Below are 17,462 nucleotides of genomic sequence, written 5' to 3' on the forward strand. Positions count from 1 at the left end.
TCTGATGAACAGCTTGCCTAACAAGCTGTTTAATTTCAGACTCGCAGCGTGTAACCTGAGTAATGAGCAGAGCTGTAGAGACGAAGTAGTGCTCTCATATGATGTCTCCTCTGGTCTTGCACTCACCCTCCCTGTGCAATCCACCCATCAGCTTGTGCTGCCACTGCTATAAGTCAATAGAATCGGGGCAGACAGCTGTCAGAAATAAAGCAGGGACAAGTAAAGAGCTTAATGAAATTTTATTTTGAAAATATGGCAAGAGTCTAAGGCACTTCAAACACTTAAATACATATAAGACCAAAGTAAGTGTGACATGGTATAAAGGAATCCATAAATACATGGAGAACTACACTATATTTCTCTAGAGGTAAATAGCCAATTCATCTAACGCAATTCAACCTTTATCATGAGATACAGAGTTGTGCAATTATTAATAAAAATATGGTATTGTTACATGTAGTTCTTCATGTCTTTTATTACCACGGAATATAAAAGTTGAAAATACTGTGTCAATTTTATATAGATATATTTTATATAAAAAGTCATATAATACATCCACCTAGGTAAAACCAACTGAAAAGATTTCCTTTTGTAAGTTTTATACTTTTTTAGAGTTCCTTCTTTATTTTTAAACCAGAAATCTACCAGCCCAGGCCCAAGTTGCTGATCATCAAAGTCACCTCAACTAACTTACTTTAAGATAATAAAGAGAAAAGAAAAATCAACAAAACCATCCTGGAATGGAATTTTCAAAGAGCTTTCCAATGGTTCCACATTAGTAAATATAAATATTTGTGGAAAATTTTAAAACACCATGAGAACCTGACACTTCTTAGCAGTAGTGGCAGGGGGTGGTGGGGAGGGAGGGTAGAGAAAAGGAATACAAGTTGCCTGCTCAGGTCAGGTTACAGTTTCCTACAACTGTACATAACGGAGCAGAGACTCAAGAGCAACAGCAACAGCAACGGCAACAGTGACTGGGGTCAAGTGTGCCCTACACGGAGGGAAGATGGCCAGAAGGGAGGCGGTGTGTGGCCGCTGACAATCTCCTGCAGGCTCAGCTTCCACTGTGACAGCTCCAGCCTTTAGTCCTTGGCTTTATGCTTCTGTTTGCTGGTGAGCTCAGGCACAATACATATACATTCAGTATGTGTCACCCCAACACGAACAATTAGCAGCTTAATGGTGGCATGTAAATGGATGGCTATTTGCACATAATCAATCAAATGCACCTCGGTGGGTGGGGCCAGGAGATGTCTTCCTTCCAAGCCTAGGGGTGCCCTAGAGACCAGCAAAGGAAAAAAAATGGGGATGAATAAGCGACTTCAGGCAGATGTGTCCTCTGTGACACAGGAACTCTGTCTACAATAGCTGACAACAACCATGAGCCAGAGTGAGAAGAGCTGGAACACAAGACACAGGTCCAATAAGCAGGAGCAGCTCAGGAGCCAGCCGGGCTCAGTAGTGCCATGTCCCACTGTCCTGGGACGTCAACTTCCTACTAAGAGTGGATTCTGAGACCACGGGGTGCTGCTCACACTATCTACATTAGGAAAATTGCCAGGAATGTGGCAATATGTATTCATGGGGCTCAGTATGTGCCATCTGGATAATTCTGCCCAGAATGAACCCTTTATGCGAGGGTGTGAGAGTGTCTGTCTCCTAAGGACAAGCAGGGGTCCAGCCTCTGCTGCGCTAACCATTAGCACTCCTGGCCCTCTGGACTGGTTAAAAATGATGAACTCTTATGTTCTAGACTAAAACTTCTATTTTCAGAGTCATCATAAAACCTGTGTCTCCTGTCAACTCCCAGAGGAAGCAGGCCCACCAGTCTGGTGGATTTCAGCCTATTAACAAACGACAAATGCACAACACTGACCGGAGACTGGGCTTTTGCAAAGTTGACATGGGCATACAGAAGAACGGCGATGTCCTTGTGTCCTGCTTCCAGAGCGATCGAGAGCGCGGTGCTGCCATCCTTAAGAAAAAATTATGAAAAGAATGAGCCAAGTTGGATTTCTCAAACTTCTAGACAGCCACAATATAACAAAACAAAATGCCCTCCAGTAATTGATAAGGTTCCCCAAATCCTGCCATTTGTTCAGTACTTTAGGAAACTTTTCTGGACCTCTATGTGCTAAGCCTTAAATATAAGGATGAATGAGGCATAGCCCCGACCCTAAGGAAATCAGTCAGGAAAAGAATCACCCCGTTCCCCTTGTCTTTGCCCCACAGTTAGTGTGCAGGTCTGTATGCCCTGGATCTCCAGCAAACAAAGACTGCTCATGAAGAACTCTCATTCAACCACTGAGTCCACCAGCGGGGGGACAGTAGGAGATGATAGGGGTAAAAACATAATTTACTTTCTTCTTTTTTCTTATAATTACAAATGAGCAGGCAAGTATCATGGTGCATGTTTTGATGTCCTGAAATTTGCCAAAGATCTCTTAATTTTCCTCTTGAGAAGTGAGCTGATCCTACAGCTGTAACTATCCCTGTGGAATGCTATGAGGAACACTGATGTAAAAGCACTAAATCTTGCTGGCCTGAAGAAATGTATCTTATGGAACTACTAGGGAAATAATAAATATGCGAAGGAAAAATATTCAGTAAAATGTTTGGTTTCCAGTAAACTGCAGGGATTTAGATGGATATAAAGGAGCACTAGGCAAAAAACAGCACAATTTATTTTCTGTCTAGTCTTGGAATAAATAAGGATTCCCTTTTGGTCATGAGCAGCAGGAAGTAATTTGCATGTGGTTTGAATCTTATAGTTCCTCCTTCTCATTCTGTGAATTCTGGGAGGCCTGTTTTCTTCCGGAGGCTAGCCGGATGCCTTCCTACTCTTTTAAGGACAAGGAAGTAGACAATTAGCTGAGATGACTAGGATTTCTGGAAGTCACTGTAGCTCTATGGTCTCTTATTACTATATCTGCAAGCTGTTCTTGCTGAGAGAGAAGTAAAAGCAAATAAACAAAAAATGAGACACATGAAACACAAACTGTTCCTAAGGAAAGACAGGTTGAGAACTCTCCCTCCGCTCCAGCGGAAGTAAGGGAATCCGGTACAACGGCAGAAGCGTCAGCCCTTCATGCCAGTAAATACTTGCATTGCTTTGCTCTTCCTGCTGGCTCGGGCCCACAGGGATCTGAAGTGTGGTACAAAGAAGGATGTTTCCCCCCTAACTTTTTAGTGTTTTGAACTGAAGGAAGCTCTGTTCCAAACCTGTGCTCCACAGAGACAAACTTTTAAAAACAGAACCAACCCAGCTCAACCTCTATGACTTTTGAATGGTTTTATGACCTCTGGACTTTTGAACCATGTCACTCACTACTCAAATGTTAATTACTGTGCCTTCACCTATCAGTGCTGTTCCCTTTGGCCTGGAGATATCCAGAAGGAACGCTTTCCTTAGAATGTTTTCCAGTCAAAGGTTTATCTGGGAATGGGGACATTTTGGGAATCCGGAGAGGAGATAACAGCCTGAGCAGGAGTGGAAAGATGTGCTTAAAAAAGCCAGGATAGTCTGGATCCCCTAGATGATGAAAAATCACAAATTATTCACTCCAATGGGCTCTAGTGAAGAGCACACCTGCCTTCACTTTATTTGGGTGGGAAAGTGCTTCTTTGTAATAACAATACTTCTAGTCACCCCATAACACCAGCTTGTAATGGCAAGTAATACAGGTTTCCAAATGGACCAGGGACCTGACTCTTTCTTCTTAGGGGATTTGGAAGTTGCCAACACTGAATTTGATTCTGTATTGTAAATCCGTTTATCACCTTTTATGTGCTGGTTCTAGTATAAGCCCATCGCCTTCTTCCTTTAATAAATTTTGGGGTGAGGCCTATTTATCTTTCTGCCTTTGGCTTTGGTTAATGGGAGTATCAGCTGGCACACAGCACATGATGCCAAGCTGGGCCATGGAAGAAGGCGGCCTGGCTGGCAACATAAATCCCTAAGGACACTCAAGGAGGATGTGCTCTTTTCCCCTGCCAAGCAGCACTAATGGAGCTCCCTCCCCACGTCCCTGCAGGCCCCTGGCATGGAGGCCCAATGGAGATGGCTTACGTTGTCCTCCAGGTGGCCATTGCAGCCCGGCTGGGCCAACAGCAGCTTCACGATCTCCACGTGCCCATGCTCACTGGCACACATCAGGGCGGTGGAGCCCTCATCATCCTGGATGTTGACATCAGCCCCACAGGCCAGCAGGCCCTTCACCATGTCTATCCGCCCATGACTGACCGCCAGCATGAGAGCCGTCTGTCCTGCCTTTGAGAAGAAATGACAGCAGACTTCAGAAGTAAATACCAGGCTGGCAGGGTATGGCCTGTTGTGGGGCTGTGCTGCGGGGAAGGGGAAGAGGGAGTGTGATGATAGAGGGAAAAAACTGGACATGGAAGCACATGGGGCCTGGTGATGGCAGGCACGGAGCAACCAGTTTCTGATGTGCTATGAGCTAAGTCAGATCATAAAGTAATGAGTCAAATGTTCCCTTTAGCTTGGAAGATCTGTCTCATTATATCAAAGAGCTGGGAGATTTAGAAGATGGTTAAAAGTCAAACTGTGAACACATCTGGACTACGGGCACTCGATGTATGAAGATACTACATACACAGTCAGAAAACGGCAGTCATCTAGTAGATGCTGAGGACTCCCAGTCACTTATAAGCAGGCTGACCTACAGTTTCTATGCATACCGCTCCAACTGAGGCAATGCAAGGCAAAGGACGGAGAAGTTTCCAGTGTGAGGTTTAAGCCAGTACTTCATCAGTGTGTTTGGTCATCTAGGACTGCCAGGCAGCCACATGGACTTGGGGCTGGGCCAGTGAGTAGGTGCTCAGTGGTAGGAAGTGTAGTGTGGAAACCTGTGCAGGTCAGAGCTGAGTTTGCGAGCATGAACATGAACTTGGGAAACAAAGCAAGTGCGCTCACCTGGCTAGCTTTGGCATTCACGTCCCCGCAGCCAAAGAGTTCTTCCACAATCCGCATGTCCTTCTCTGCTTCCACAGCGGCGAGGGCTGCCAGCATGATTGGGGTATAGCCCGCCTTGTTCTGGTGGTCAACGTTACACACATCTGCAAAGACACGAGTCTCTTTAGGGAGATGCCATCTCCTAACATGAACTGAAGGTATGGTGTTTGGAAGAACCCAATGGAATGGCCTCAGGTAATCAAAGTACGACAGTGACTTGGAAGAACGAACATGTGAGAGATGTTTTTATAGCAAACAAAAAACACTTTTTTCTTTATTTCGTGAGGCCAGAAGCAACAGTGAGCTCTCATGGCATGTTTTGTTTGCAGCTGGTGGTTGAACTGTAATAGCTTAGAGGTCTGAGAGGTTGTTCTAAGTAATGGCTGCTGTGAAGAATAAACAATAATGTGAGATCTAGACATTAATCTGTGTTTAGAAAATCACTATTTTGGAGTAAAAAAAAGCAGTGAGAGCTACAAGCGAAAGAGATTTGTAAAGGTTTGTGTAAGGAACTCTGAATATGGCGTTACCTGCGTATAAACCACTACTCATGCTGGGACCCTGGGTTTGCTAATCTGACTTGTTTGAGGCTCTTAAAAGCAGGATTTCAATCACATGACACCTACTCTAGGAATTGTGATCTGAGAACAAATGCAGTAAAGTCCCCTAAGAAATTGCAAGGGACTAACAGACCCTAAAAACCAGACGTTTTCTATTCCTATAATTCTTAAGAGGTCTTCCAGGGCTAAATTATCCTCCTAGCATTTTTAAATTCCTTTAGCACTTTCTAATAAAATGAAAGGAATGGAGAATGCAAGAAAGAAGTTTTTCATGTGTGACCAAGTACACTTAAGCTGTTTAGGTACCATGAAAAGTACCCTTGAGTTCTAAAACAACTGTACACTAGGGACATATAGCATTTACAATAGTGCATATTTTTTTTTAATGTAGAAAAGGAAAAAGAAAAGAAAAGGCTGTGTGATGGAGAAGTGAGTGAGCAGAGGTGCTCTTTCAGGCTCCTCAGTATGTGACGTTCAGTTCTTCACAGATGCTGCGGTATTGCACATTCACAAACACACTTTGTGGAGCCAGAATCTCGGCCTATGATGGTGAGCAGTATAAAGTTAAGTAAATCCAGAAAAGTAGTGGTTAACCAAAGCCATCCAACAATGGAATTAAAATCATTTAATTTACTGAAATATCTTGTCCACATAAATTTTCCAAGGGTAGATTAAATCATAACTTTCAGGAATAATCCTGAAATCTTGTTTTTAGCTTTCCTGAACATTATGAACTTCTCTCTTTAAACAATAACTTGGGCTGACAGTATCATCGACTCTGTTTATCGACTGGAAAATCTGAAGGGAAAGAGGCTTGGAATTCCTTTATGAAAAATGGAAGCAGTTTTATTCTAACATGGCCCCTGCATTTGGGAACAAGCAAACTTAGATGGAAAAAAGGCTAAATCTGCTTCTCTGCATTAATCCAACACCCCCAAAACAGAGTAGAAAAAATTGGACAGTTGGGTCAAGCAGAAATATGGGAAAACCGGACAATTTTATATTCATATTCTAAATCAGATGTTCACATTGTATTCTCATTAATTAGAATGAGGTACTGTAAACTCTGTATCAGTCACATATAAGAAGTAAAAATAAGTATTTCAAAAATAAATAAAAGTGATTCGGGGACAACATGTATCACCAGGCTACTACATTTGCATAAAAAGTTGAAAGCTCACTATTTCTCAGAGGGACCCTTCTGTGTACCACTCCCCCACTGCACATTTAATATACCCATTGGCTATATCCTGGGATGCCAGGTTCCAATTATAAACAAGAATGCTCACTAGTCTCAATGCTATGGTTCAGATATAAGAGTAACACTTCCTTCACTCTATGCTGATTTCCCCATGACCGGGTGTATTTTGGCAGGAATGGGAATGATTCAACCATGGCCTGTTACAGTGGCTTTGCTTGGTCCCCATCTTGATTAACCGCACACCTCCACAAGATAGCTGGATAGAGGTCATGGAACGAGCACAAATCGAGCAGCCCATGAACACCAAAGCTGCGACTCTGGCCCCACCAGGCTACTTGATTCAGCTGAGGAGGGAACGTGAGTCAAGTTTATTACCAGGGATATACTTCACTTGAATGCAGCTGAACTGCAGCAAGAATGTCCTCAAAACCTCCTTTCAAAACAGATCTAAGCTCTGTGTCGCCCAGTTTTGTTTAAATATCAAGCCTCCTATGATGAGTCAAGAATACTATCCTCGCCACATCACGTGGAAAAGCAATGAGAGGATTTTAGGATGGTCACAGAATTGAGGAGTGGATCAACCAGCTTCTTTGAGGGGAGTCACAACCCAAGTGCTGTTAGAGACCAGGACGACCAACTTACCGGCATCTAAGAGCAGCTTCACAATCTCAAAGTTGGAGTGTGACACACTGTAATGGAGGGCGGTGTTGCCATTGCCATCAGCCATGTTGATGATGTGACGAAGGACGTCCGGGGAGATGGCCTCAAAGGCAGCTATGTAGTCCCCCACCATAGCTGGAATGGCTGACTTCTGACTGGACACGCGGAACCACTCGTGCTGGAGGGTGTTCAGGCAGAACCTCTGCCAAAACACCAAGTGAGTGGCCATTAATTCTTCTATTTATGGACTTTCTGAAACCTAGCTAAAAGCCCAAGAAACAAGGCCTTTTATAGTCAAAGTGTATGAAGTTAAAATTGGCTCTCAAAAATAACTAACAAAACCCTTCTATGAGAAGCCTCACACTCCAAACTGCACCATCCTTCTGGATTTTTAACCACAAACATATTCCAAATTCTATAAAAGAGGCCATATCGCACTGTGCAAGAGCTATATCACCGAGGTTAAATTCTGACTCTGCTCCTTATGAGCTGTATGATTCTAAGGAAGATACTTTTTCTGTGCCTCAGTTTCCTTGTCTGCAAAATGAGGACAACAAAAATACCTTTCATTCATAGTGTCTGTGATAAGAACAAATGAGGCAATACATGTAAAACTCTTAGGCCTGGCTTTATTTATTACTGAACTATTAATACTATGTAGTTATGCTGGCCTTGCAAATGATCTTCATAGTAATTGACACATAAGATTAGCTCACACTTAATACACTGCTTCCTCCCTATCTGGACAAACCCTGACTCCTTCGACATTTCCACAGCACTAGGCTGGGGAGACCATAAGCATGTAGCCAACTCAATTCCCACTCCAATCCCAAATACAAATGTTCAGCCATGGAAAGGGAGTAAAAAACAGATCTGGGACAAATTACATTTCCCATTAGAATCACCTGCATCTGACTGTCACCCCCACTTGCCTTCCCTTAGGGTGTAGGCACATGAACATGGCGTGTGTTTCATGGATGATCAGGTCAAACTTGGACCATGTGAAGTTCAAGGCAGACTGGGCATAGCCAGGGCTGGTGATAGGAACAACTACAATGTTTTCTTAAGGGCTCTCTTTTATACGAATTTACTATTCATTTGTGCACTGTTTGCTCTTTAAAAGTTTAAAATTGTATCAAAGAAAGATGGGAAGTCTATGTCAAAAGCACCAGAACCCAAGAAGTCCTCTTTCTATAGAAAGGTGGGACTGGGATTGTATAGCTTCCATCTCCATCTTCTTGCTACCGATTATTTGGTTTTAGTCCATTCAATCATATTTTGGTCAACTCATGAAGAGTCCTTACCAAGAAAATATTTCATCTATATTTTTTCTTCTGCTCACTCTTTTACAATTCATATTTCTATTTCCTTGGAAGGAAGTGAAATTAATCTCACCTGGGTGTCCTAACCTTGCGTCCTGTAGGCCTATAGGGTTATATGACCCCGACACTGTGATCATTCATGTGTCCCCTAATTTTCACAGCACAATACTTGAAACACTTTTTTACTGAATCGATATTCAATTAACAAAAATGTACTGATCACAGAGTGTGTATCTGACAATATGCTTGGCAATCTGGGGCCATAGAAATGTCATGTCCTCCCTGATGACCATATAACCTAGTATTTTGAGAGTAGTAAAAGAAAAAGTTTATTACCACTACAAAACTTGGGGTCCAAAAGCACTAGTTTTTAAGTCTAGGTTAAACCTAGAGGAAAATACTAATACTACAGTGATGTTTCATGGTTTTGCGACTGAGGTATAGACAGGCATTTAGTTTATCACTGACGGGGTTCAGCATGTAGTTCTATGTCCCGCAGGCCAGGAATTTTAGTAGCTATTTCCTTTTGTAAACATCACTGCCATGCTCCTTTTTCAGCACACTAACTGAATGTCAAGACTCAACTGGCTCTGATGAACTTAAGTTTCTATAGCAACATAAACAAATATGAAGACACCATCATTTTTTAAAAGAAGATACCATGTAAGAAGCTAATATGATTTAGTTGGGATTAAAAAATAATAATAATAAAAAATTTTTTAAAAACATGGACCAGTCCTCAAGATAGGTATAATCTAGTCCCAACACTAATGGCTGTCACCTCTTGACAGGACTTGTAATCTTTAGGGCCTCATTTAAAGCAGGATGGACCAGAATAGAGTGGCCTCAAGAACACGCACACCCACGCATTTCTTACACTTGTGATAGTCATCAATAATTCTTCTTCAGATTGTTTGTTGTATGAAAGGAAATCTATTTGCCTTTCCACAGTTAGAAAATTCCTTAACTCCCTTCAACCCTAACATTTTGGTTTCATGACTCTATAATCTTGTGAGCTTTATAAATCAACTTTCTCACTAGCTGCTGACTTAAATTATTCAGCATAAAACTTCATATTAAATCTACTGCTAAAATCTAAAAACTCAAAATGCACATTATTATTTAAAATAGCATGAAAAGGTACATTTTTTCAATGCACTGATCATAGTTGCCAACGAGAGGCTTGGTCTGACCTATAAAAGAAGCTGCATATCAGAACTTCGCTGATGCACAAGAGAGTGACGTATGACATACTTGGCAATGGCATCAGATTCACCATTGTTATAGAAATATCTATCTGTCCTATGTTGTGCCATTCATGCTCACTAAGGCAACCATCAATGTCTTTGCTGTTCGCTTCTGAATCTCTGAAACTTTGAGAAGATGACAAATGTAGTTATCTTCATGTTTAAAAATAGTAGCCTCCCCATCAGAACATAATAAGCAGTTTCATAATTAAAACAAATGTTGACTCTGGCCCAGATAGATTTCTTTTAAAAACAGATGCTAACTTAAAAGAAATTCTGGATCACAAGATTTTGTAAGTACAACCAGAATATGTAAAAAGATGATAAATGACTGCAATTAGCCCTTCCTTCCATGTGCAAATATATGCCTCACAGATGCACCATCCCTGAAAAAAGTACAGGGTGGCTAAAAGGGTATCTGAAGTTGGGCCTGAGGGAAGGATTCACAGTGTGACTCAATAAGTGGGGAACATAATGCTTCCTCTGCCTACAGATGGAAGAAATTGTGTGGGGAAGAAGCATGCTGGCGACAACAGCTCAGGGGCAGGCTAGAGCTGCCTTGACAGTGGTGTCCACTCGGGCACTTTGTATAGATTGAGAACACTGTCTGTAGGTCAGACTCACCATATCCTTGCTGCTCAAAGCTTTGGGGTCATTTATATTATTTTTCAGTAAGTTGCATGCAGACAACATCTTTTCACTTAATTCATACCTAAGGAGTCAAAAAACAGAAAGAGGGCTCATGGTTGGCCACGAAAGGCAAGGCATTTTTATCTCAAACTCTATATATAAACACTTTAAAAGACAAGAAGCACCAAGCCGACCTCGGAGGGTCGTCCTGGTACAAGGTGCTTGCCTGGAGGCATTCCAGGAGTCCCTAGGCATCTGAGGACTGATGCTGCCACAACAGCCAATGCCTCCAGCCTCAGAGCTCAGGTCTTTTCATAAGTGTAACTTTTGGCTTCACCAGTTAGGCCTTTATGACATTACGGAATGATATCTGGAGATTTTTCACTCCTTTTTTTCTAAGTTCTTAAAAATACTTTTTACTTTTAAGGGGTTGAAGAGGTCTGTATTCCTACATATCCATTATGCTGACCAGTAAACCACATCTGAACTCATATTCGGTGACTCAGGAAATGTTTGTTTAACCCACATGAAATTATAAATTTAAAAACGAGATGACATATGATATATAAATTATATTTCAATAAAGCTGTTGAAAAAACCAGATGACAAGATATTGAATCATTTGAAAATACTTGGAAATACAAACTAAAAACACTTACCTTGTGCTAACACAGTTAAACTTTCATTTCCTGAATTAAATAGAGGTAAGTTTTCTAAAATGTTCTATTAATATTTCACATAGCGAAAACTATACTGAAATTTCTATCTGTTCTATTCTCTCCTGTTTCATAAGCACTGATTCCATATTTGCTGTAGTCTTTAAAATTTACTTCATTTTTAGGTACACGTTTCAGCCAACCAGAGTGGTAATAGATATTTCAGCTGCTGTTTATATTCCCAAATCCATTCTTATAACATTCCCAATCACTCACTGAGCAACAAAATATAAACATATGACTAATTACATCATCTTTAGAGTAAATGTGATCTTTTGCTGAGGCCAAAAAACTGTTCCTCTCACACACAATGATCCTGCAATAACAGTATTGACATCTGTATCAAGATAAATGGCTAATGGTAAAATCTGAAACCTTAAAAGACATGTGCTCTGTCACAAAAAATTCTAATATGCCTTTATATATAAGGTGGAAACTTTAGTGGCACTTAATAGTTCCGTGATGGTAGCTCCACATATACAATTAGATAGCAAACAGTTAAAATAAAGGTGATCAGATATCAAGCCTTTCTCTTCGCTACTGTAAGAGATGTAGCAGTTATTACCTTCTGCACCTGCACTCATTAGCATCACAAGATGTATGTACCTCTGAGAACAGAGAAAATTTAGCTTTCCTTTGGAGACTGGAAAGACCAAACAGGTGGCTACAACTGCAAAATCTCCTACTAGCCAAAGTACATTAAAGTTGGAGGGGTCAGGGGAGGGGAGGGGAATGTACCACACCTCTCTCTGATCTCCACCTTCTCAGGTTCACATTCTTGAACCTGCATCTCATCTTCCACCCTGGCGGACTCGCAACCTTCCATATTAACTGCATGGTGCCCTTCCGCCATTCCCCGAGTGTCTTCGTCTTCCTCCTCCTCCTCTTCCTCAGGAGGATACTCAATGACATCACACTCGTCATCTGACTCGGAAGAAGAGCTTTCATCTGAGCTGGAATCATCACTTGAAGTTGTTTCATACCTAGGTGGCAATTGGGAGTTCAGGAGATGCAAGGTGTGCCCATAAAGACCCAGTGACAGAAAATTCTATGAAGGAAAAGCTGCCGACTCCAGACATTTCACCAGTGGTTTTAGACCCTGCACTTAGAAGTTCAAAGTAAGGTCTATATAAAAGCCTGGTGGTTTTGAATGGGTTTTGACTTAAGAGGGATAACTTGGGTTGCCAGTTAATATCATATACTACCTTCCCGAAAAAATATATACTATATATAGAGAGCACCTCTGGATTAGTATAAGTCAAAGGAAACATCTTATAAACCAGATCTGCAGTTCATTTTTCCTGTTCCTTTTTTCCCCCTGCTTTCATTCTTACTTCGCTCTATTAATTCTCCCAGTGTCAAAGTGAACTGGGATTATATAAGTAACCAATAGTTCCTCTGGTACATGCCCTCCAATACCTCCTGGGCCACGACACCCAATAAAATTTGAAATATTTGGAAAACAGTCACCATTAAGTTAAATCTCTGTGGTTCACTTTAATATAAATATTATTTCAACTAACTCTACACTACTGCTTTCTTTTCGAGGCCATGTATTGATTAATAAATTAATTACTTTGATTTAACTGTAGGAGGGCAAACAGGTTTAGCTATTTTCCTGAACAATTAGAAGAGAAGGAACAAACAACTAATAAACATTCTATTTAGAAAGCTAAGAACTGATGGCATGGCTAAGTTACTCTTCAGGCGAATGGCCCTACAATTTTGTTTGTAAATATGGAGAGCCAAGCAAAGCAACCCATTTTGAAGGAGTGGATGGACTATCACTGGCCCATGGAGTGATGCTCTTGGTCTCCGTCTGTTTGTTTCTGAGTTCTGATACAGGTAAGTATAAGTTGTCCAATAGTGCAGGAAACCTGCTGCTTTTGTTGAAGACTATTTTTTTCGTATCAGAGGTGAGAAGATGTAAATGGTTCAGCTTCATGAGGTATCCTTTTAAGAGTGAAATCCTTAAAGACAGCAAGAGGAGGAGAGAAGAGAAGCTCAAATGCACCTTTCTGAGGAGGGGATCTTCCATCACCAAGATGTGGCAGCATCCCAGACTAGGTGCCTTTAAATATAGCTTGAGTAGGCAGGAGGCAAAGGAGATAGACAGATTATGTGTAAACACTAGTAACATCATCTTTCCTTACCCTCCATTAATGCCAACAAACTGAAGATTCTTTTTTGCTCCATTTGAATCTTTGCTGCCATCTTTCTTCTTCATGATGGACTTCAGTGTACTTTCATTATTTGTATATACTGTAAAAAAGTAAACCAAGGTAATCAAAATTAACGTAACTCATACCCATACAAGCTAAGTGAAGAGGTAATCTTTCTTCATGTACATTTATTTTTTTTTCTCATTTATGTAAATACAAATCTTGGCATGTACATATGAGAAACTTGCAGAAAATCCATTGGAAAATTGTGTGCATGCAAAGAAAATAATCCAAAGTTCCATTAATAACGTTCTTTAAATGAAAAAGAAAAACCACTAGTATTTCTAGACATAACAAAAGCAGGGACAACTAGCATTTGTATCAGACTTTACTGTTTATAAAGTGATGTTGTGTCTCATTTGATCATCAAAAACCACTTAAGTACTAAAATAGGGATTAATATTTTTCTTCAGCTGAGATAACCAGGAAAAAATTTATGCCTGCCCAACAGTTAAAGAGTCAAATGCTCTTTAAAATATTTCATAATTCACAAAACCCTATGAGTTTTTCCGAAGGGGACTTCACAGCTCTTTCTAGAATATCTTGAAGATATTCTAGGTCTACCTTCCCAACAACTGTGTATCGTTCTTCTAGGTCAATTTCTGAGGCACACTGACATGAGACTGGAATGCTGCTCCTAGGATCCTGATGCTTAGAAGGACTGGTGAGTGAGGAAAGTTACCATAGAGGCCAGCGGCTATCTGGTCGTCTGTCAGGTTCACTGGAGATAGCGTGCTTTCCTGAGAGGGGAAGGTATCCTGGCTGCTGAAGGGCTCCCCTTCTGTGGACCTCTCCTCTCGCTCATGCCAGGATGTCTGGATGTTTAATGGTCCTCCTGACTGAAGGCCTCCACACTTACAGGTATATTCCAGATTATTTCCTGTCAGGAACGAGAAGGGTGCAGAAGTGTGTGATGTTAGGACCAAACAAATGGGCTAAACAGTTTGAAAAGAAGAAGAAAAAAAAAGTCTTGCAATTCATTGTTTTTTCAAGTGCTTTTCTCAGTGTTTTCTTTGTGGGATGGCACTACTGCCGAAGCCACCCAAACTCAAAGCCCCAAGGCTTTCTTGACTTTTTCATCTTTTTCTTTATTACCACATCCGGATCTGCCAAGGCCTGTCATTCTAACTACACAGTGCCTCTCTTCTCTCTGTTCTGGCTGCTACACCTAGTCTGGGCCACCAGCGTAGCATCCTGCGTGTCCTGCTTCTTTCCCCTGCCCCGTCTGGCACACTGCTACAGAGCAATACTGCTCAGCTCAAATCCTCCCTTACTCCAACTAAAACAAAACTTGAAAAACCTAAAAAGCTCCCCACCACTCAGGAAACATAGTCCACACTGCTTAGCTGGATATTCTAGGTCACCTGCAACCTGGTACCAACTCACCTCTGTATCCACTTACCTCTCCAAGTTTATTTCCCACCACACCTGTGGCCCTTTTGGGGATGGGACCTGCATCCCAGTAGATGGAATTACTCTTCCTGATGGCTCACCATAGCTTACACTCTTCTGCTACCTGGCATGCTCTTTCTTCCCTTTCACAGGGTCAAATGCTCCCATCACTTCCTCTTCCAAGCCTTCCCCCTCACCTAACTAAAAATAACCTGCCTTTCTCTGAACTCTCGCAGCCCATCTTTCATACTCTCTTAAAGGATCTATAAATACAAGGTACTAGATGATTTGTGTGAATGCATTAGTTAGACTCCCTTTTAGTCTGTAAATGTTTTAAGGGCACCAAACAGTTCTAATCAACTTTCTTTTACTGCACCTACTAGATTGCTTTTGTATATATTAGGTGCTTAATATTTGTTTACTGCCCAAAGCAGAAAAATTGGATTAAGTATTATGTGATGAATGTATACAGGTATGTCAAAATTTTCAATGTGGCTGACATGGAAATATGTTTATAATATAAACATATATAAATATGTTTATGTTAAATAAGAACAACAGATAATAAAATTCTATGTATGGTATGATCCTATTAAAACACATTAATATACATACACACATATATAGAAAAGTTATCTGAAAGCTATGGTGATTTTAACTTTTCTCTGTATTTGCCTTTTTTTTTTTCTATAGTGAATAATGATTAACTATGTTCAAAATCACTTTTAAAAAACAAATAAAAGTCTTTGACTTAGTAATTTGATTTCTAGAAATTTTATCCTGAGGATATACAAAAAGATATAGATGATGTTCATTGTTTCCATGGGTAAAACAATAAAAAGAGACGGATATCAAAGAATGACAGTAAGAAATTGGTGAAATGAGCTCTGGCATATTTATACAAAGGAATTCCATGCAGCCATTAAAAATGCTGATTAGGTGGATATTTATTAACATAGAAAGATGAGTATGATGTGTTACTGAGTTTTAAAAATAGGTCATAAAATAGTATGGACAAAATAAACCTATTTTGGTAAATAATTATATGTATACACATAAGAAAAAATCTGGAAAGATATACAACAAATCTGTTTAACACTGCTTTTCTAAGGCTAAAGAATTATATAGGTTGTTTTACCCATTCAAGATCCAACAGTGACTTTTAAGATGCAAATATATTAATAGTTTTTATTATTATTGAAACCTTAAACATATACAAAAGCAGACAACCACATAATAAATCTCTGTGTTCCCATCAATAGCTTCAACAATGATCTGAGCTATCTAGTCTCATTTATACTTCCTCTGCCCACTCATACTAGATTATTTTGAAGCAAAAGCTAGGAATCCTCTCATTTTCATCCATAAATATTTTAGTATACATTTCTAAAGCAAAAAGGTCTTAAAAATAATTGTAATTCTAAGACTAACAAATCTAAAAAAGAGAAATTTTTAAAGATTATCGCAAATCTAGTCAATATTCAAATCTCTCTAAAGGTCTCTTAAAATATTTTTCGTAGTGTCTGAATCAGAATCCCAGTCCTATATTTCCATTGGTTGCTAGTTTTTAAGTTTTTTAATGCATAGGTTCTCCTTCTTTTTAAACATAGCTTTAAGAAATATTTTTAAATTGAGGTATAATTTATGTACAATAAAATGAACGGATTTTAAGTATAGAGCTGGTGGGTTTTGATAAACGTATGTACCTATGTAACCACCTCCCTAATTAAGATACAAAACATTTCTAACAATACAGTAAATCCTCCTTTCTTTTTCCGGATAATCTTCCCCACTCAGACGCAACAGCTTTTCTTCAACTATAGCTTAGTTTTGTAAGCTAGAGCTTTTTAAAGCATTTCCAATCAAGGTCCAACCTCTCAAGCAGGCATTTGAGGGTCTTTCTTGATGAATCCAAAGAGATTCTTCTTGCCCATAGGATTTTTTTCTGCTCAACTACTCCTTTCCTCTACTTATTAAGAATGGTCTGGTGACTTAATTACTCCCACTTCTGTGCCCTTCTTTACTAAATTGTTTTACAGGCTGGAATTTCAGCTGCTTTTGCCAGTCAAAGTCTACTCATATGCTCAATCAAGACTTGGCCACAATTCTTTCCTCTATAGTTTTTTCCTGTGACTCCAGTGACATCTCTTTTTCCCCTCATTGTCATAATCAAAGTATATCCTTGGTTCAACACGAGTCTCCTTGAGTCCCTTCATGCTATATTCTTATTTGGTGCCCTCTTCAATGCTTAGAACGGCACTAGACAGACACTGGAGAAAGCCTTTAATAAGTGCCTATGTAATTCAACTGAAAGTCACAGGGATTCTGTTTAGGCTAACTAGCAAGGCAAAGAACAATATTAAAGGTTAAACTAGTTAACATTTACTGAAATCAGAGGGAATCTGTCAACTTTATTGCCAGAAAATGTTTTTCAGATGGTACTGAAACTCTGACTGGTGTTAAATGGCCCATATACAATTGTCGGAACTCAGTAAGACCCATCATAGTTACAGGGCACACATAAGATGACATGTACA

The 17,462-nt window shown here is 40.2% G+C and overlaps 1 protein-coding gene across 9 annotated transcripts in view; it reads right to left on the reverse strand.

Annotated features, from left to right (window-relative positions):
- Window positions 1-220: 220 nt before the first annotated feature.
- Window positions 221-17,462, reverse strand: part of KANK1 (KN motif and ankyrin repeat domains 1) — a 177,218-nt gene continuing 159,976 nt past the window's right edge. For 4 of the 9 annotated variants that reach the window (XM_039888254.1, XM_039888187.1, XM_039888430.1 and 1 more), the window contains 9 exons: window positions 14,216-14,413; window positions 13,465-13,573; window positions 12,055-12,294; window positions 10,590-10,677; window positions 7,379-7,598; window positions 4,937-5,079; window positions 4,073-4,273; window positions 1,880-1,978; window positions 221-1,281 (listed from right to left, as the gene is read on the reverse strand). In XM_039888254.1, the coding sequence (XP_039744188.1) occupies window positions 1,219-1,281; window positions 1,880-1,978; window positions 4,073-4,273; window positions 4,937-5,079; window positions 7,379-7,598; window positions 10,590-10,677; window positions 12,055-12,294; window positions 13,465-13,573; window positions 14,216-14,413 (1,361 nt within the window). In that variant the 3' untranslated portion in view covers window positions 221-1,218. The remainder of the gene's footprint in view (window positions 1,282-1,879; window positions 1,979-4,072; window positions 4,274-4,936; window positions 5,080-7,378; window positions 7,599-10,589; window positions 10,678-12,054; window positions 12,295-13,464; window positions 13,574-14,215; window positions 14,414-17,462) is intronic. The other 5 variants (XM_039888153.1, XM_039888177.1, XM_039888164.1 and 2 more) reach the window with 2 other exon arrangements.

Source organism: Pteropus medius, unplaced genomic scaffold (genome assembly GCF_902729225.1).
Source record: "Pteropus medius unplaced genomic scaffold, Ma_sr-lr_union100, whole genome shotgun sequence".
NCBI classification, from domain to species: domain Eukaryota; kingdom Metazoa; phylum Chordata; class Mammalia; order Chiroptera; family Pteropodidae; genus Pteropus; species Pteropus medius.